The sequence below is a fragment of the Myotis brandtii genome, unplaced genomic scaffold, assembly GCF_000412655.1.
Source record: "Myotis brandtii unplaced genomic scaffold, ASM41265v1 scaffold727, whole genome shotgun sequence".
In the NCBI taxonomy this organism is placed as follows: domain Eukaryota; kingdom Metazoa; phylum Chordata; class Mammalia; order Chiroptera; family Vespertilionidae; genus Myotis; species Myotis brandtii.
Genome location: NW_005370872.1, coordinates 440,643 through 461,133, shown reverse-complemented (window position 1 = coordinate 461,133; position 20,491 = coordinate 440,643). Strand labels below are relative to the sequence as shown.

General features: G+C 42.1%; 1 protein-coding gene across 2 annotated transcripts in view; it reads left to right on the top strand.

The window, feature by feature from the left end:
- Positions 1-16,744, top strand: part of FBXO36 (F-box protein 36) — a 55,785-nt gene extending 39,041 nt beyond the window's left edge. Inside the window, exons 2-5 of one of the 2 annotated variants that reach the window (XM_014530174.1) lie at positions 1,365-1,473; positions 5,592-5,732; positions 10,071-10,243; positions 15,325-16,744. In XM_014530174.1, the coding sequence (XP_014385660.1) occupies positions 1,365-1,473; positions 5,592-5,732; positions 10,071-10,243; positions 15,325-15,492 (591 nt within the window). In that variant the 3' untranslated portion in view covers positions 15,493-16,744. The remainder of the gene's footprint in view (positions 1-1,364; positions 1,474-5,591; positions 5,733-10,070; positions 10,244-15,324) is intronic. The other variant, XM_005882541.2, reaches the window with a different exon arrangement.
- The last annotated feature ends 3,747 nt before the right edge of the window (positions 16,745-20,491 follow it).

Genomic DNA, 20,491 nt, shown 5'->3' with positions numbered 1-20,491 from the left:
GCAGAGGGAGACAGCCCCAGGAGAGGAAAGCTGGAGAGGAGCCTGGGCCCACAGGCAAGGGGAAAGGAGTGGGGAGAAAGTAAGATGCTGGGCAGTTCAAAGCCTGGGAAACAGTGGTAGAAAACTAGTAGAGACCAAGGCAGTGGCTCAAGAGGGTTCACCCAGGACCAGGGAGGACCCCTGGGAGTGCTGCGTGGGTCGGGATGGGGAGAGGAAACTGTAAATAAAAAGAGGTCCATGCCAGGGCTGGTGTGACTCTGATTGAGCATTGACCTATGAACCAGGAGCTCACAGTTTGATTCCTGGTCAGGGCACATGCCTGTGTTGCAGGCTGATCCCCAGTAGGGGGCGTGCAGGAGGCAACCAATCAATGATTCTCATCATTGATGTCTCTATCTCTCTCTCCCCCTCCCTTCCTCTCTGAAATCAATTTAAAAAAAATACTTTTTGTGTTTTCACAGCACCACAACATTCTGGCCAAGGAAAGCAGATGAAGCTCAAAAAAAAAAAATACTTTTTCTTCTTTTTTAAAAAAGCCCCATAGCAAATTTTCACCTGCTTAACAATTTTGTCTGAAGCCAAGCAATTTATATGTATTGTCTCCTGAATCATCTTCCCTGGTAGCCCTAGTGCAGAAATAGTTTGACTTGTTGCTCAAGTTGATGGGAGTTTTGTCATCTTAATTAACTACCCAGTTCCATTACAGGTTGGAAAATGTGAGGTAAGTTGAAAAAGTTCAAGGGGCTTCTTATTAGGCCTGGTAGTTGACACTGCCATGAAGTCAACATAGAGCTTCAGTGCAGTCCATAACCATGAAAATGAAGTTTGCTTCAGATAAATCAAAATGCTTATAGAAGTCAAATGGACTATCAGCAGATCCATTACCAAGAAGTGTCTTGTGCAGTGACCCTTTCATGCATCAAACAATGCTTCGTGGTGCTTTCCTGGCCCTGTTCCTGTAACTGTCCCTCTCTAGGGGAACAGTATTCCCTCACCTTGTCTGTCATGTAGACAGGAAGGGAGGCAGAGGGAGGAGCAATGATTTTGGAATTGGCTCCCCAGGTTAGAGAATCTGTGTTCTCAGAGATCTTCAAGAAACAGTCATTTGGCTCTGAGTGATTTTAACATTGATTGACTTGATAGATTTTTAAGATTTCCTCTAGCACTTTGACTTTGTGACCCTGATGACTAGGAAAATGTTCACTGAGGCACAGACCTCACTTCTCATTTCATGTGATGCCATATTGCCAAGTTATAGCTGATGTTGGACACAGGCTTTGTGCCCACCAGAGTGATTTTTACCAGATCATAGCTGTTGGTATTTACATCAGTTTTAATTTAGATCACCTTCTATTCAATCACAGGTCATCTTTAGATGGTGGAAGATTTCTCTAAGGAGTGGGTATCAATCAACAAAACCTGGAGAAGTAAAAGAATCTCATGAAGACTTCCGAGAGAATTCACATCTTCAGAGTAAGGAAGGGAGCATGCTATGCACTTATTGCTGTTAAGTTCCCTTTAGTGATTAATTTGGCAGAGAAGGATCAAAGATATCATCATTTGAAATATCGATGTCATTCTGTACTTAATTCAGTACAGTAGATATAGTAGAATATTGGATTCTTACAGCAAGTATTTATAAAATGCATTATTGGCTTAAAACGAACCATGTTGGAGAAAGACTGTCCACGTTTCATGAATAAAAATCAGTACAGGCCTTCCTTCCTTATTTAATAAGAGGTATCTGCTTATAAAATAAAGTAGGAAACACTTTCCATTTTCAAGTTTACATCCATTTTATTTTCTAAGCCCTGTGGTACCTAACCCAGAACTAGATGTTTAGTAGTGCTGAATATTCATCAGCAGACCATGTGATTTTCAGACTGACTTCCACAAAACCCAGAGATGGGGGTTGGGCAGGACAGATTGGAGGTGATTGTCTTCTAAATAGAGGCTTAAGGGCCAAGTCCTCACCTGCCCCTTGCTTGCCCCAGGCACCTTCAACACCCCTACCCACCCGCACCTCCCCCACCCCACCCCCAGATAAGATAATGAGGGGAGAGTGACAGGGTGACATCAGGTTCAGGATAACCACTTGTGTGTTTCCTGATCCTGGAGGAATGGGCAATAAAGTGGGAACTTAAGGGTCAGACTGAAGCCTGCCCCACTCCCTCTAACCCTCCTTTCTGGAGAGAAGAGTGGAGGGATTCAGTCAAGGAGTGCACCCACACTGGCTTTTAAAACTGCAGTTTGGAGAGCGGCTAATTTCAGGGCTACCTGGGGGCCTTTCTCCAGGAGTGGGGCTGAGATACCAAATTAAACTGTCCTGGTGAGTTCAAAAGCTCAGTTCAAAAGCTCCCATTTCTCACTTTTTAGACCTACAGCATCCCAGCAGAGGGGAGACCTCCAAACCACACTGCTATTCGTCCCCCTCCTCTCTTGGTTCTCAGGGAACCCCTCAGAAAGGCCTCTCTGCAGCAGAAGGAAGGGTGCACTGTGGCACAGAGCAGGATCAGGGGCTCTGCCTCCACCCAGCATGGTGTGTAATCGGCTCTTAATCATTGGTTGCTGTTGTTGTTAAGAAAATGATGTTTGCCTAGGTTTCCATCCCATCTTTTGTCATAGTTCCAAGATCTCCCCCCCACCAAAATTTTCTCATCCAAAATAATTATGTTTAAATCCTACACATTGGTGACATGTCTAGAAATCTGGGTTAGTCTTGGTGGCATCCTTGGCAAAGGACCTGACCTGTGTCACTCTTGCTTCCTTGGCTTCTCAGTAGCACTTAGCTCGAGCTGATATTTTCTTCCCTGACTTCCAGGGCATCTCGATAGGTTGGGTCAAGGCTCTGGCTTTAAATGCCAACTGTAAATAAACAAGCCCCTCATCTCCAGCCTGTACCTCTCCCAGAACTCCACACTCAGAAATGTATCTAGCTGCCCTCTCAACGTCTTCACTTAAATATGTAGTAGCCTCTCAAATGTAACATGTCCAAAAATAGCTCCTGATGGTCCCCTAAAACCCGCCCAGAAAATGTCAGCCAAAGATTCTATAGTTACCCTTGGTTCCATTCTCTTACATGCTAGATTGAATCCATCGATATAACTAGAATCCAAACTGTGGTGACCCCAATGATGCCCACCAACCAATATTCACACTTTTGTGTAATCCCCTCCCACACTGTATCTAGATCAGTTGTGCAACCAACAGAACTTGGCAGAAGTGATGGTATGTCACTTTCGAGGTTAAGTTATAAATGACACTGCAAAATCGGCCTTTTCTGTCTTTTCTCCCTTTCTCTCTCCCTTTCATCACTTGATCTGGGGGAAGCCAGCTACCATGTCTGAGGCAGCTCTGTGGATAGGTCCATGTGGTGAAGAACCGAGGCCTTCATTCAACAGCTATGTGCATGAGTTTTTTTTAATAAGAGGGTCTTCCAGCCTTAGGTCTCAGATGATGCAACCCGAGATGTCTTGACTGTAACCTCATGAGAGGCAAAACCCGAACCAGAACCATCCAATTAAACCACTTCTAGATTCCTGAACCTCAGAAACTGTGAGATAATATATATTACCTTTGTTGTGTTAAGCCAGTAAACTTTGGGGTAATTTGTGAACAACAATAAATAACTAATACACAAATGAATGTTTCTAACCATCTCCACTTCTGGTCCAACCAAGGACAACCTCTCTCCCAGATCATTGAACCAGCCTTCCATCTGGTCTCACTCTTTCCACCCTTGCCCCACAGTACTTTGTTCTCAGCACAGCAGCCATTATTTCAACGTTTATTTATAAAACTAGAGGCCTGGTGCACAAAAATTTGTGCACTTGGGTGGGTCCCTCAGCCCAGCCTGTGCCCTCTCGCAGTCTGGGGCCCCTCAGGGGCCCCTTCCCCTGGCTGCTGGCACCAGTTTTTCTCCGGCACCCGGAACCCAGGCCTTCACTGTTCGCTGGGAGGGGCCAGCGCAGCGGGCGAGGGGCTTAGCTCCTCACTCATTGTGCACGGGCCCCGGGGGCGTGGCGGAGGCAGGCGCGGTGGGCTTCCCTCTTTGCTCTTCGCTCGCCACACTGGCCTTCGCTCGCTGCTCCTGCCCGGGGCCAGCCGGCCTCGCTCCATTGCTTGGCGTCTACGTATGCAAATTAACCGCCATCTTTGTTGGCAGTTAATTTGCCTATCGCCCTGATTAGCCAATGGGAAACATAGCGAAGGTACGGTCAATTACCCTTTTTGTCTTTTATTAGATAGGATGAGACTTTGTTAATATATTGGTGTCACAATATTTCAATTTTGAGTAATTTAAAACCTTTGCAGGACATTTGATCCTGTCCAAAATGTCCATACTTAGAAACTGTCCCTGGGTTCACATAGCCCATAATGCTTTATTCTACCTTTGGTTTATGGGATTAATACCTTAAAAATACTATCATATTTCATTGGCCCAATAATTGGGTTGTGGCTGTATTGCCAATAACCCTTCTTGCCTGGGTAACCTGGCTGGTAATGGCCCGTGGGATTAGGCAGTTGGGTTGGGGTTTGAATCTTTCAGGAGAACTGGATTTATATAAACTATGAACCAAATGTCTCCTGACATTTTGGACAGGACTGAATGTCCACTAATCGTTCAAAACTTATATAAAATGCCTGTTACTTCACAATATTCACAAATTCCCCCTCCCCCCCTCAAAGCTGCTGTATTAATTATACTCTGTCCACCAGGATACAGGAGTTTTCTTATACTTTTGCCATCACTAATTAGATATTGCTGTCTTTCTTCATCCTTTCCAGTCAAATAGTGAAATCAATATCTTGTCTAATTAGCATTATCCTGATAATGAGTAAGTTGAGCCTCCTGTCATGTTTAATTGCCATTTATATTCTTTCTGTAATTTGCCTGTTTGTATTCTTTGTCCATTTGTCTGTGAATTTTGAAATTTTTTTTTTTCTGAGACCTTTAACAATCGGAGGAAGTGTCTATAGATTTTCCTCCCAAGTTAAATAAATAGGAACAATCAGGAAATTAGCTGTTGGAAACTTTAAAAATTTTTAGTTTAAGGTAAAAATGTGCCAATATAAACTCAATTGAAAGTGCTGATTCATGGGTTGAGATTGAATCCAACTTAAAAATAAGTTGTTTTCCAACTTACGTTCATTTTAAAGTTGGTTGTCCATTTTAAAGTTGGTTGCTTAGACCTTTTAATGAGTTCTAAGTGGTGGTTAAGTATTTAGGGTAATCCACAAAAATCCCTGTGATAAAACCAAATGACAACAACTATACTTTCTGAACCAAATGACGAAGGTTTCTTATTTTGGGTATTGCATGTGAAAGGAAATGTGGGAGATAATCATTTTGATGTTAAAGTTTTTTAATTCCCTTGGGCATTTAGATGATTGTGGGGAGAATTTGAATGTTTGAAATGAGAACTATAATGAAAAACTGATAATACTAATAAACATGAATGTCCTGAAATACTGAGTTCTAGATCCTAGGAATATGGGTACAGCAGGAATAGAAATTGGAAAAGACAGTCCTTACCTTCTTTCCAGCCTGGGCCAACCCCATGTATGGATCCATAATCCATTTTCTCTAGGTCCTTTCTCCAGCCTTCTATCTCAGCCTTGGACCTGCAGTTTCTCCTGCCTAGCCACCATCTCTGACTCTGCTCCTCTGATCAGTCACTCCCGGTCTTCAGCCTGGATTCTTGGAGTTTCTGCAGACCTGGGGACAGTCTGTGAGTGGAGGGTGGGATGGGAGAGTGTTAGGGGCAGAAGCACTACAGGACAACATGGAGCCAGTTTCCTGTATATCCTCCAAGAAATGGTCTGTGCATATATACAACACATGTTAACACGAAAAGAAGAATCTTATGCCTTGTGTTCTATACTTTGACCTTTCTAAGTTTTTAAGTTTAGAAATATCTTACACCTACAAAACAGAACAGAAAGTAATACCCAACACCACTAACCGAAAATGTTAACATTAGTCACATTTACTTCATTTTATCCAGATTATCAAATGTGTTGGTGAAGTTGCTCAGAATATCCTCTCCTTTCTATGTCTGTAGTATCTGTAGTGATGTTTTCTTTTTAATTCCTTGATCATGGTAATTTGTGCACCCCCCCCTTTTTTTGTCTTGATGAATCTTGTTGAGAAGTTATTCATTTTATTAATTTTTTCAAAGAACTACTGATTTTCTCCATTTTAGTTGTTGATTTCTGCTCTTACCTTTATTATTATTTCCTTCTACCACTTTCTTTAGGTCTGATTTGTTGTTCTCTTTCTAGTTTCCTGAGATGGAAGCTTAATCATTGTTTTTAGCCATCTCCCCCCACTAAATGTTCTTTAATTGCTTCTGTATCTGTACTAGGTAAGTTTTGATAAATTGTATCTATAGTCTCATTCACATTAAAATATTTTCTAAATTTCATTTTGATTTCTTCTTTGACTCATAAATTATTTTAAAACATTCTGTTTAATTTCCAGGTAGTTGGGATTTTTTTTATTACTTTCCCTTCCCCCAACTTCTGGCTTAATTGCATGTGATCAGAGAATCTACTCTAAAGGGTTTTAATTTTGTGTCATCCTTTCTCGGGGTCATGTTAATTTTCTCTTTATCATCCCAGTTTTATTATACATGCTGCTGAAGTGAGCACTGTATTTATTAATATCTTTTAAAAAGTTACATATACAGTCAGATTTCTACCTCTTACCTATTTCCCCTTTATTCTCTCCTAGTAACTGTTCTAAAAAGTTGGTATCATTTCTAAACATAGTTATTATACATAGTTACAACTATATATAAATAATACATACTATTTTTATGCTTAAAATTTAACATAAATGGTATCATACTATATAGTTTTTTTATTTTATCAATCTACACTGTTTTTGAGATTTATCTATGTTGATATATGCGGATCTAATTCATTTATTTCAATGGTCAATGATATTCTATTCCATTATAAACCATAGTTTATTCAATCATTCCCCCTACTGAGGGTAGTTGGGTATACTAGTTTAGAAGTATTAAATCTGCCTGGTGAATTATTTCTTTTATCAATAAGTAATGGTCTTTCTTATCACCAATACTGAATTTTACTTTAAAGTATATCTTGTCTGCTAGTAATATGTTTTCTTTTGGTTTGAATTGATTTTTTTCTATACTTTTACTTGTACTTTTCCATATCATTATCTTAGCATGTCTCTAGTAAATAGCATATAAGCAGAAATACTTGTGTGTATGCATGTGTTATTTATCTGAGAGTCTTTTACCTTGCCAGATTAGTTCATTTACATTGATTATGATTACCACTATGCCAGTAATTTCTATCGTCTTATTTTGTGTTTTTATCTTTTTTTAAATATATATTTTTATTGATTTCAGAGAGGAAGGGAAAAGGATAGAAAGATAGGAATATCAATGATGAGAGAGAATCATCAATGGACTGCCTCCTGCATGCGCCCCATTGGGGATTGAGCCCACAATCTGGTCATGTGCCCTTGACTGGAATTGAACCCGGGACCCTTCAGTCCACAGGCTGATGCTCTATCCACTGAGCTAAACCGGCTAGGGCTATGCTTTTATCTTATCATACTTTTTCTTTGCTTTTTTTGTTTGGCTCCCATTTTCTCCTTTCTTTTTGTTTTCTTTATTCTATTTTTTCCCCTTAAGACAGAGTTGGCATTTGCCCCTACCTTGCACTTGTGGCTGTGTGACCTACTTTTTCTCAGTAAGATGTGAGCTAAGTTCTTTTATAGAGCTCCCCAGAAGGGCCCTTCTGACAGGGACAGACCCAGCCTCCATGGACATTTTTGTTCATTGCCCTGCCCCCTTTACCTGCCGCACCCTGGTTGATGTCTTGGTACAGGAACCATGTTAGCATGCCCCCCAAGGATGAGAGCCACATCCTAGAATGTGAAACAGAGATAAAAGGACCCTGGGACATTAATAACTTAATAGAGCTCTGGCAGCAGTCTGTGCGGCCTACCTTCAGAATCTAACTGTGTGAGGGAGAAAGAAAAATCCTAGTTGTTAAGCCACCTTAAACTGAGTTTTCAGAGAACCAATTTCCAACTGACTATAGAGCAACTATTTTGGAAGTTATATTTTTTTCTCCCTTCCCTTCTCCCTTTCTCCTTTTATCCCTCCTTCTTCCCCATCTCCCTCCCTTCTTTTCTAGATTTTAAAAAATTACACTGGTAATATGGGGTTATTATAATGGTAAACAAAAGCCTTCACAGCCGAAAGCTTCTCTAAAAGAAAGGGTTTGTTGAGCCTTATGCCAGCCAGAAAAAGGACCAGGTCCTGGGGTGTGCAGCCTAACCCACAGCCAGATGGAGAAGACTACAAGTCTGCCATCTTGGCATTGACTGGCTCTTTTCTGCATTAAGTTTGGGGAAGAAAGATGAAAGTTGTTTTGAAAGAATTTACATTGGCTATAGATAAAGGGGTGGGAGAAGGTGAAGCAAGCGAGTTCTGGGACAGGTGCAGAGCCTGGAAGGAAGAAATGTTGGCTCTTTTGTATTGATTTCGGGCAACAGTCTGGAAAGTTAATGCATAAGCAAGATCCTGTGGCACTAATGGTCAGCTGTTCTCTCTGGATAATCTCTGAAATAGCCACCTGGAAGTTAGCTCAAAGTTTCAGCATACACTCGGGAATGTAAGCAGTCTTTTGTTGGTTTTGCCCTGTAGTTGTTAACTCATTAACCTCTCTTGTCTCTTCCTACCATCCTCTGGTCTGCCGTAATTTATTTATTTTATTTTTATTTATTTTTGGTCTGCTGTAATTTAATTTAGGACATCGCAGAATTTTTTTTCTTGTCAGTAGAAAGATTAGAAAATACAGACAAACAAAAAAGTAAAAGTCTCCCTCCAGATTTAACCACTGTTAAAATTTGAATATGTATCCTTCCAAACATGTTTTCCTATTTATTAGCTATTTTTTGGTTATTCAGGGAGCTTGGGTTAAAAAAACACCCCACTTCCCCTTATATTGAACATGTGAGGTAGATGATTATATTGGTTGATTCTTTGTGAACTGTGTCCTAATTTGGAAATCACAAAAACGGTGTGAAAAATATTGGGCAAAACTTAACACAATTTTCATGAAATATTCATCTATCTTTCTCTTTGCCTCTATTTTTTTCCTACTGTGTAAAGATAAGGGTAAAAAGAAGGTAAAGCGGGCCCTGGCTGGTGTGGCTCAATTGGGTGAGCGTCATCCCAGGCACCAAAAGGGTTACTGGTCCGATTTCTGGTCAGGGCACATTCCGGGTTGCAGGCTTGACCCCAGGTAGGGGACGTGTAGGAAGCAGCCTATCGATGCTGTGCTCTCACATGTCGATAGATGTTTCTTTCTTCTTCCTCCCTCTCTCTCTAACAATCAATAAACTATTTTCTTTTTTTAAACAAAGAAGGCACATTCCGGGTTGCAGGCTTGACCCCAGGTAGGGGACTTGTAGGAAGCAGCCTATTGATGCTGTGCTCTCACATGTTGATAGATGTTTCTTTCTTCTTCCTTCCTCTCTCTCTAACAATCAATAAACTATTTAAAAAAAAAAAAAAAGAAGATAAAATGGAAGGAAGAAACTTTGGTGGAGAAGCTACAAATAACAAGAGAATAATAATTAAACAAAATTAAGAGATATATATTTCAGACCCATCTGAGGAGAGAAGAGGCGGCAGAAAAACTACATGAACCAGCATCTGTGCCCAGTCGGGAGGTTGTGAGGGTGGGGATGATGATGTTGCTGAGACTGGTTAAGTCAGATGTCTGGTCTGGAATTTATGCTGATGAGATCAAGGGGATGTAGTCCATCACTATGTTATACACTGAGTGTCCCTAAAAGGTTCTGACCCTCGGGCAGGGGTAGCAATGGGAAACAATCGCCTCCAAATGCAGGCCACTGGGCCCACAGGCAGCTTGGTGAAAGTAGGAATGACTCAGCATAATATAATGGCACTCTCAGGGAAAAAGTGCCCCAAAGCCTGCAACTTACTGATAATGATCAAGTTTTTTGTGACTGCACATGATAATCATCTTGGTTTGTTGTTTTCTTTGAATTACAGTTCAAATTGCCTTGGTATTCGGTGCAAGAATATTGGACTATGTCTTCAATTTGTGTGAAGGTAAAATTGACTTCCTTGAGCGGCTCTCAGACAATTTGCTCATGAATATCATTTCTTATCTGGGCATTGAAGATATTGCCAGCCTTTCTCTCACATCACACAGATTTTCAAAGGTAATGGTCATATATTTTGTGTCCATAGAGAATTTTTCTTGTGCTTTGTCAAAGTTGTTTTTCTGTATTTTTAAAAATATGGCAGTGATTTATTGCTTGCATTTATTTCAGCAAGCATGTGTTGAATATTTACTTTAAAATTTTTGTAGAAATATGTTTTCATTGATTTCAGAGAAAGGAAAGGAGAGATAGAGAGAGATAGAAACATCAATGATGAGAGAAAATCATCGATTGGCTATCTCCGGAATGCCCCCTATCGGGCCTGAAACCCAGGCATGTGCCCTGACCTATAATCTAACCAATGCATGCGATAATGCTCAACCAGCGGAGCCACACTGGCCAGATCTCTTAAGTTCTTTATTTTATTTCAGTCTCAAAAAACTGTATGGTATAGATCCTATTTTTCATTCTTACTTTAGGGATAAGGAAGCTACGAATCAGCAAGATTAACTTGTCCAGGGTCCTACAGCCAGTGAAGGGCAGAATTGAGATCCCCAGGCATTCTGTCAGCCAGTCAGTGGGCCAGTGTCATAAACTTTCCACTAAGGAACATATGCAGTCAGCAAGTGGTCACTGAGTTCCTGCTGTGGGCCAGGCACTGTGCTGGGTGCTAGGGACTTGAAGGTGGTAAGATTGACATGGTCCCTGCATTCAAGGAGCTTACACCCGAATGAGGGTCAGAGGCAGTACACAATGAACTGTCTGGACAGTGACGGCTGTGATGAGTGCTCAGGGGACTGGCGCGGGGTCCTATGAGACATAATTGACTTGGAGCTTCCCTGAAGAAGGGACATTTACCTGACTGGTAGGGGTTAGCCAGGCTGAGTGGGAAGTAGCCTGGTTAGGCAGAGGGAGCTGTGTGCCAGAGACCCTGAAGAGTGAAGAACAGAATAAGGCCAGTGCTGCTAGAGCAGAGACGAAGCTGGAGAGGCTTTTGGAGGGTAGAGCTGAGGGGGGATGGGGCAGATGACAGGGATGTGGTCAGGTGCTGTTTTAATGGATCATGTTGAAAACGAGAGCTGCAAGGTCACCTTTATGAGACAGAAAGGTGTCTAGGCCACCTTTGCAGCAATGGCAAGGTCACCTTTATGAGACAGAAAGGTGTCTAGGCCAGACCTGACTCTGCAGCAATGAGCCTGTCTTGGAAGCATAACGATAAACGTGGAGACACAGTGTGTGGATTCAGAGGTGGAAGGGGGCCCTAGCCCAGGAGAGCCTGTGGTGCCATCCCATGGTCAAGATAAGAAGTTTCCACTTAGCAAACTTCATGCCACCAGCGATCAGGACCTTCCAGCTGCCAGTCCTTGATCTGACTGTGTCGACCAAGTCACAGAGCCTCCATGGACAAGTTCCCGTAGGTCTGGTGGGCTGGCTGTTTATATTTCTCAGGGCAAACCACTCCTCTGGGAGCCTGGCTAATAGAAGCAAACCCCTGAAAGGCGAACCCTGGGATTGTGGTAAGCTCACTAAGCTAATGCTGCCGTGGGAACCTGCCTGGGGGCCTGCTGGCTGGCTCCGGTGGCACCGGGCATTGATACTCTGCTGTTTCTGCAAACTGCAGCAGAGTAGACCTGAGGAAACCCTCTACAGCTAGATGAGAAGGCCGAGGCACAGACAGGAGGGACAGTCATGACTAGTATATAAACATGTTCATCTTGATCATGACTCAGGAACACTGAGGAAGAAAACCTCTCCTCCGTCACGTTTTGGCTATGGAGAAACAGACTTTCCTCGTGCCCTTTGACCTTGATTCCCAAGTCTGGCCACCTGGAAGAAGCACCCAGGGAGCGGTGGAACTGGTGATGCCCAGCCCTGAGGGCCTGATTCCGCAGGGCCGAGGTGGGCCCAGCATCTGTGTTCTTCACATCTTTTCTTGTGTTTACAGTAACTGGAATCTAAGAGTCTGGTCCAAGAATTTGACCCATGGATATTAAAGTTGTACAGATAAAATATCTGAGATTCTAGAAGGCTGGAAGCTCGGGGTGGGAGAGGGATTTTCCTGTCTTTACTGTGTACAGGCCGACATGTGCGTTTTAAGTCCACAGGAGGCCAGAGAGCTAGGTTCTGTTCTTAGCTCAACCACTTCCCATCACGAGCCTTTGGCAGCTGTACGCTTATCCTCTCTGAGCTTTAATTTCCCCATTTGTAAAAGGAGAGGTTTTAAGGAGATAAGCCCTAGGATTCCTTTCAAACTTATGTATATTAAGTTTATAGCTTATGTATGTTAAATTCACGCGCCACCACGAGGGGGCGCCAAGCCCACAGTTTGCTTTGCTTGGAATCAAAGTAACTGAAACCATAGTCAGGATAGATACCTCGTGTTTTGCAACCTGGCATCTACCAAATAAAAAAGCCCCAGGGTTTGGTAGTCTTAGATGGGGGTATTTTATGACGAACTTATAATACAAAACAAAACTGTAAATGTTTTCAGTATAAAATGAGTCAAATGAAATTATGCTGGTGGAAATTTCAGCTCTCTTGAGAATTCTTTCTCTTCTCCCAAAACCTCATAGTTTTCTCCCATGAAATGTGTTTACTGGAAACAGCATAGTCATCTATACTAGTATTAAAGTTTAAAACCTTTTAAATACATATTTTATTGATTTTTTACAGAGAGGAAGGGAGGATAGAGAGTTAGAAACATCGATGAGAGAGAAACATCGATCAGCTGCCTCCTGCACACCCCAAACTGGGGATGTGCCCGCAACCAAGGTACATGCCCTTTACTGGAATCGAACCTGGGACCTTTCAGTCCGCAGGCCGATGCTCTATCCACTGAGCCAAACCGGCTAGGGCAAAAGTTTAAAACCTTTTAAAGGAACAGATCTGTTTTGTTTTTAATATTTTGACACTTTCTAACTTTTTCCTTTGCTGTTTATATTTAGAATATATTGTAATCTGAGTAGAGAAACTAGACCTTGAATAACTGTTGAAGATGGATTAAGATAATGCACAACCTGCCTAACATCAAAATGTTTGTGGGCCATCACTATCCTATATTCAGTATTGCTGTTTATGTGAATATAATAGTTTTTTACTCTGATATTTATGCAGAAAGGATCTTAAGTGATTATGTTTATTATACTATTCATTTCTGTTTGTCAATCATTCTTTTCTTTTATTAGAGTACTTTTACAGTAGCATGAAATATGAAAGTTAAGAATATTGGCTGCTTTCTACTTAGAAATGAGTATAATTTGAGTCAGCATGGAAGGACCTGGAGAGTATTATGCTAAGTGAAATAAGCCAGTCAGAGAAAGACAAGGATCACATGATCTCACTCATATGTGGAGTCTAATATACAAAATAAACTGTTGAACAAAATATATCCAGAGACAGAAGCATGGAACAGACTGTGGAATCTCAGAGGGAAGGTGGAGGTGGGTAGATGGTGGGGGAAGAGATCAACCAGAGAACTTGTATGAATATATGAATAACCTATGGACGTAAACAATATGGTAGTGGAGGCCTGGGGCAGGGGGTGCGGAGTGGGGGTGGTCTATAAGGGGTCAATGGGAGAAAAAAAGGGACATATGTAATACTTTCAACAATAAAGATTTTAAAAAAGAGAAAAGAATTGAGTGTAATGGAGTCAAGAAATAGAGATAAACACTTACACAATTTGTTCCTTAAGGGCTAGAAGCAGTACAGGAAGAAGTTAGGGCCCCAGGGAGCAAAGCAGGACAGAGGGAGGGATTGCTGTGGATTGCTTTGCTCAGCACTCATTTAACTCTCTTACACTAGATGGAGTTGCCTCTGTGTACTGTAGAGGTTAGGAAGATAAAAACTGCCTTTGCAACTAGTGTGTGGGTATAGCTTACTCTGTGTCAAGTAGACCCACCTGCTTGGAAGAGTCTTGGCAGGGAGACATGAACGAGGTGAGTCGGGGCTGCCCAGTAAGTATAAATGGAGCTCTGCCTTCAGGGCGGATTTGGGTGTGGTAGGTAAGGTATCAGGAAAGCTCCTTATCAATAGTGTGTTAGTAGCAGGGGACTGATGAGAGGTGTTGCCATAACTAATGGTGCCACCTGAAAAAGTCCTGCTATTAGGAAATCTTGGGTAAATGGAAGCTGAATTGTGGCAACTTTGATGTTGGAAGGAGGGAAAATGGACATGTGCAGATATTGGGCCAGAGGGGTCTTGTCTGTCTTTAACCTCATGGCCCCTGGTTAAAGCCCAAGGCTGTAGAAGAGTGTCTCAGAGGAATTTGTTTCCAGAGAACGGCTCACTTTGCCAGGTGCATGGGGCAATGACATCTGTGCAGAGGACTTGGAGCAAAACTTGTGGTACCAGGAAGGAGTAGGTTTTCCATGTGCCTGCTGGCAGTCTCTGAGGGCTGCTTGGTCATTTTGATGAAGTTCAACACTGAGTAGCCTGCAGGGGACTGAGCTGTCAGCTGTGCAAACCCAGGGGAGAGATGGCTTGAGCAAGGGCTTAAAATAGATGCAGCTTGGCCAGCGTGGCTTAGAGGTTAAGCGTTGACCTATGAACCAGGAGGTCACGGTTTGATTCCTGGTCAGCGCACATGCCCTGGTTGTGGGCTCAATCCCCAGTAGGGATGTGCAGGAAGCAGCAAGCAGCCGATCAATGACTCTCTCTCATCATTGATGTTTCTATCTCTCGCTCCCTCTTTCTACCTCTCTGATATCAATAAAAAAAATTTTTAAGAAAAGAGATGCAAATTTAGCTGCTCCCTATTAATTCATTCTAATGCAATGCTGGGTGGCAGATCAGTTGACTATACCATTATCAGCCTCTGCTATGTGGCTAATTAGAAATTAGCTAAGTAATGTTTTCGAACTACATAGAACTATCTTGCATTCTGCATCTGTAATGACATCAGGATTTATTTAGTTAATCAAATATTGCTTTGTCCTTTAGATCTTTGTGCACTTGCCTCTTTCCTCACGTAGGAAGTTTCTGGATGCAGGAGCTATGCCTGGCACCTCTTCATGCACATGCAGTGTTTCTTTCCATGTCTCACAGGCAGCAGGACGTGGGTAGTGACCTCATGAGTGAGTGTATGACTTGCACTAAACCCACACGAGTTGTGACCCACTTCTGACTTTTTCCTCCCACAGCTGTGCACGTCTGACGAACTGTGGGAGCCAATAATTGAGGCCTCTAGTGAAATCACCCCTGCCATGAAGGCTCTGGCCCAGGACCAGGGTTGGAGACAAAAGTTCTTCATTCGAAAGTTGCATCTCCGCAAGAAGCAAAATCAAAAAAGCCAGGCAGGCAGTCAATGATAGGGATGTTGAGGCATGGCTGCGTTTTTCTGCTGTGTCCATATCTCTTCTCTCTCCTTTCATTGAAAACTAGGAGGCATTGCTGGTTCAAGGAGTCATCTGAAAAGCACAAAGTACTTACTCACAGATGCAGCAAACCCCACTCTGCAGGGCCTTGCCTGAACCACAGTCCTTCCGGTGAAGGTGAAGGTGAAGGTGAAGGTGAAATCATGGCCTGCACAAGGGCTGAAAGACAGGAAGCCCACCAGCGATGTCTTCCCCAGCCTCCAACACCCAAAGTAAAAAAGGCTGCTTCTGCAATAAATGGCTACCAGTGGATTTTTTATTACATATCTGTTTCATCTAGGCATTGGAAAAGGGAACCAAGCTTTTGAATTCTTTGCTGATGGTATGTCATCTGAATCCATTCATGGAGCAGGGGCCATGTGTCGCCAGAGGGGCAATGGCCTGGGTGGCACTCCCGTGAGTGCCACTGTCTTCCCAACTCTGCTCCTTGTAGTTTGCATTCAGGACCTGGCCCTGTGGGCCCGGGATGCTGGGCATCATCTCGCCATGCAGACAACCCCTGCCCTGGCCCTGGGGTATGGCCATGCAGACAACCCACGACCAGGCCAGGCATGCTCCTTGCAGATCTTGTCTAGAGCTCAGCCTCCCAGGACTTCACATTGCCAAATAAACCTATAAATATTTCCTAGAGGGATGTGTTTCCCAAAGGATGTGGACAGTTACTACTCTTATAACTGTGATTTTTAAGAACACAAGCTGTGGGTAACTGTGTAAAAACCTGTGGTTTGTATTCTTTTAACTTGGCAGAGGAGTAAAAACACTACAGTTTTAGGGGAGGGAATGCCACCTTGCTGAGATGGGTTATTTAAAAAATAGCTTTCTTCCTGTGCTCTCGTGAGGTTTAAGTCCCCCAGTGAACTCATAGCAGTGGATAATCTCATGACTCCTTTCAGGTTACAGAACAAAATAGCTTTCAACCTCCCATCACCTTTCTAACCTCATTTCTTCATTCCTGCAGCCTCCACTTTGCTACCTAGAAAACAATGACATATATAGCCCTCCACCCCACGTCCTCCATGTCAGAGGGACTCCCCTGATGCAGTGGGACCTCCCCAATCGTGCAGAAGAGGTGAACTGCTGGCTGTCCTCCGCCTAGATTCTTCTAGAATGGTTTCATAGCTATGGCTTAGTGACAGATATTTTTTCTTTTTTCTTAATCTTCACTCAAGGATATTTTTCCACTGATTTTTAGGGAGAGTGGAAGAGAGAGGGAAAGACAGAAAGAAACATTGATGTGAAAGAAACACTTCGGTTGTTTGCCTCCTGCATGCACCCTGATCAGGGCCTGGCCAGGGAGGAGCCTGCAACCAAGTTGACTGGAATCGAACTCAGGACTCTGGTCCGAAGGCCGATGCTCTATCCACTGAGCAAACTAGCTAGGGCTTTTTTTTTCTTTTTAACTAAACCTGTGTTAATAGCAAATCAGATTTTAACCCCCATTCACATATACCCTTAACACTTGGTCATAGATTTGCGGGGACATCTGTGAAATCAAATGTCAGCTGCTGCCTTGCAGGTGAGGAGCCTGTCAAAGTCATGTCTGGATTTAGTCCAAGCACAGAGCAAAGATCTAATTGGCGAGAGACCCAGGCCTTGTTCTCTGCTCAGGAGTGGTCCTGCCAGGTGTAGGGTGACTGGCAGGCGGGCAGAGGACACCTACTTCTGCACGGCTCCTGCTGCCTACTGGTATTTCTCCCTGAAGTTCCTTCACTTTTGGCCAGGTTTTCAGTGACAGAACACAGGTCAGTACCATGTGTGTGCAGCATTTATGTGGATGTACAATTTGGTATGTCAACATAACTGTATGAATATAAAATCACAACTCATTTGTTGCATTGATGCAAAATGTCGACAGCTCAAAAATGTCATGGATTGTGTTTTATCAACTAACAGATTCTAAAAGCTTATGGGTGTGCATAATGTAGATTCAACAGGAATCAGTGAGAACACACATTTGGCCACTGGAAAACTTTTAGTATCTGTATATAATACTGTAATATAAAAATAGATGCTAAAGGTAAATAATTAAAATGTTATTAATGTGTTGATCATTGTTAAAGAATAGGTTTAAAACATAGATTACTAGATTATTAAGGTATAATTATTTGCCTTAATAATTTGGGTGCCTTATTACCTGGCAATCATTATTTTTGCCAAAACATGAACAATATCATTGACCTAAAATCCTGGATCCTCTGGCGTGGAAACATTTGCCCTCCCCCCTCCTCCTTTCCTTGTTAGAGCCTCATGACAAGCCATCAAGTGAAAATATGTCGATGCTTTGCCTCTCTGTCTCTATTGACAGCTTTCATGGGGATGGATAAATCTGCTTTGTTTATGACACACCACTTCAGAGTGAAATGCCACAGCATTTTATAATCTTGCTCTTTCTCATCTTTCCAGTGAAAAGTGTTTCTACTGTTATCATTTACCATTGTAACTACCAAAGTAAAATATTGATTTTTTTATGTTTTATATGCTTTAAAGTTAGAACAATTTATTAACGACAAATGTGAATATTTAATTTATAAACTAAAAAAATAAATATATTTTACCTAATATCAATTTCTATTACTGCTTTTTTGGCATATTATGTGCATTAAACCTTGGTTATATGGGATGCAAAATATTTTATTTTACCGAGTAGGCCCATGAATTTGGGTGAGATGATGATTTGGGGCAGGGGTAGGGACAAATCATGAGTCACCATTTGTCATTGTTTTCCAAGCTCCTTTTACATGGTGGTCATCAGCCCTCATTTTTTCCCCCAAATAAACTTACAAGATGCTGAAGAATAATGTAAACATAAAACACTTGTGCAGCATAGTTTTTTGATCTGAGTTTTACAGTAATGACCTTTATCTCCAGTTCGTGTTAAGGAAATATTATGAGAGAGGGTCCAGGTTTTTCAACTTTGAACAGTTGGTTTCGACTTGAAATGTGTATCTTGAACTGGATGCAAAACGTTATATAGACAAGGTACCACCATACCAAAGAAAAATGTGCATCCGCAGTTAAAAACAAATGTCTATATTGTCATTTTACAAAGTACAATTATTGTCTTAGCGTTCCTGTTATTGTTTTCAAGTGAGATCATTTACACAATGGGATATCATGAGTTTGCCCTTGAGACATGGGACCTCTAGGGCTGGGAGCTACAGAGCAGGACTCCCAGTTTCCTGCTTATCACGTTCCCTCAAGCGCAGATCTCCATTCAGAAAAGTTGTTTTCAGCTGGGAAATCTGTTCTGTCCATCCAGAAACTGTTAGGATCATAGATCCATGGTCAAGACAAGTTGGAACACCCTTAGAAATAATAGCAGTTTCCATTTGAGTGTATACTGAGTACCAAGAAATAAACAGGTAGTCATCAATTTAATTCTTACAGAAAGCCTTGAAGGTAAGTGATATTATTTCTCTCTTATAGATGAGGGGTAAATAAACTATGGCATAGGTCAAATTTGATCAGCTGCCTATTTCTGTATATAAAGTTTTATTGGGCCACAGTTCATGTTTATGTTCACAGATCATGTTCACACAATGACAGAGGGAGTCACAATATAGACTGTATGGCCTGCAAAGCTGAAATTATTCTGAGAGGACAAGTTAACTTTCCCAAGGTCTCATAACCAACAAGTGGTAAAGTTGAGATTCAGATCAATAGCTACCATCTCTATGTTCTTAACCACAAAAGCACCACGTCTCCTTTCACAGCCAACACCACTTTTGACCAGTGGGACTTGAAAAGGTGATGGGATTTGTCCAAGGTCACATTTGAAATAACACGGTAGAGGGCCTAGGACATAATATAAAAGACCATTCTAATCTAGTCGACCAGAGAATATTCTAAGCATTTTTCTTTTCTTTTTTTAAAATTTATTTTTATTTCAGAGAGAAAAGGAGAGGGAGAGATAGAGCCCAATCGGTTTGGCTCAGTGATTGAGCATCACCCTATGGACCAGGAGGTATGGATTCCCAATCAGGGCACATGCCCAGGTTTCGGCTCGATCCCCAGTAGGGGGATCATTGATGTTTCTATCTCTCCCTTCCTGTATGAAATCCATAAAACATCAATGATGAGAGAGAATCATGTGCCCTGACCAGGAATCCAACTGCCACCTCCTGGTTCATAAGTCGACGCTCAACCTCAGCCACACTGGCTGGGCAGAATATTCCAAGCTTCGATGAACTAAATTAGTGCCCATTTTTCTATAAAGTATCTTAAATTCATTTAAATAATAAGGAGCATCTTCAAGATGCTCATATGCTCTTAGAAAAATCTAAGTAAAGGATTGAGTAAAGGAATTGAATATGGTTCGCTGGTTCTTGCCCAGACTCAGTCCTCGCTTCTTCCTGCCACTGTCCTCCACTACCTTGTCTGACAATGGAAGAGGCTCTCAGTGCCACTCAGACCCTCTCTGCTTCTGATTGTTGGTCCGCACAGTTCATTTGTAATACCCTTAGTGCACTGCCAGTGGTCTCTGCTCCCCCACCATGGCTCAGCTCCCCCCTCCTTGGCGACAAATGCTGCTGCTTCTCAGTCTTTGCAGTTCAGCATCAGCATTCTTCTCCCACCTCGCTGCTCTCTGAACATTTTGATGTTGGAGACCTCCAGGTCACATAAGCCACACCATTATTATATTTAAGGGTGGATCATGAGCTTTTAAAAGGGAGTTTAGCTTTCTTAGCCATAACTGCACCATCTGAGCCTAAAGATGCTGAAAAAGTTGGCATTGAAATCTTAAAACTTAGCTTTCTTAGCCATAACTGCACCATCTGAGCCTAAGATGCTGAAAAAGTTGGCATTGAAATCTTAAAACATGACTCAAAAGGTATCTTTTCCTTGACTTTCTGAAGTCAAAATTGTACCTTTTCGGTACCTCTTAAAGTGTGGCATTTTGAGAGCAATCATTCAGAGTTTACAGAAAAAAGGA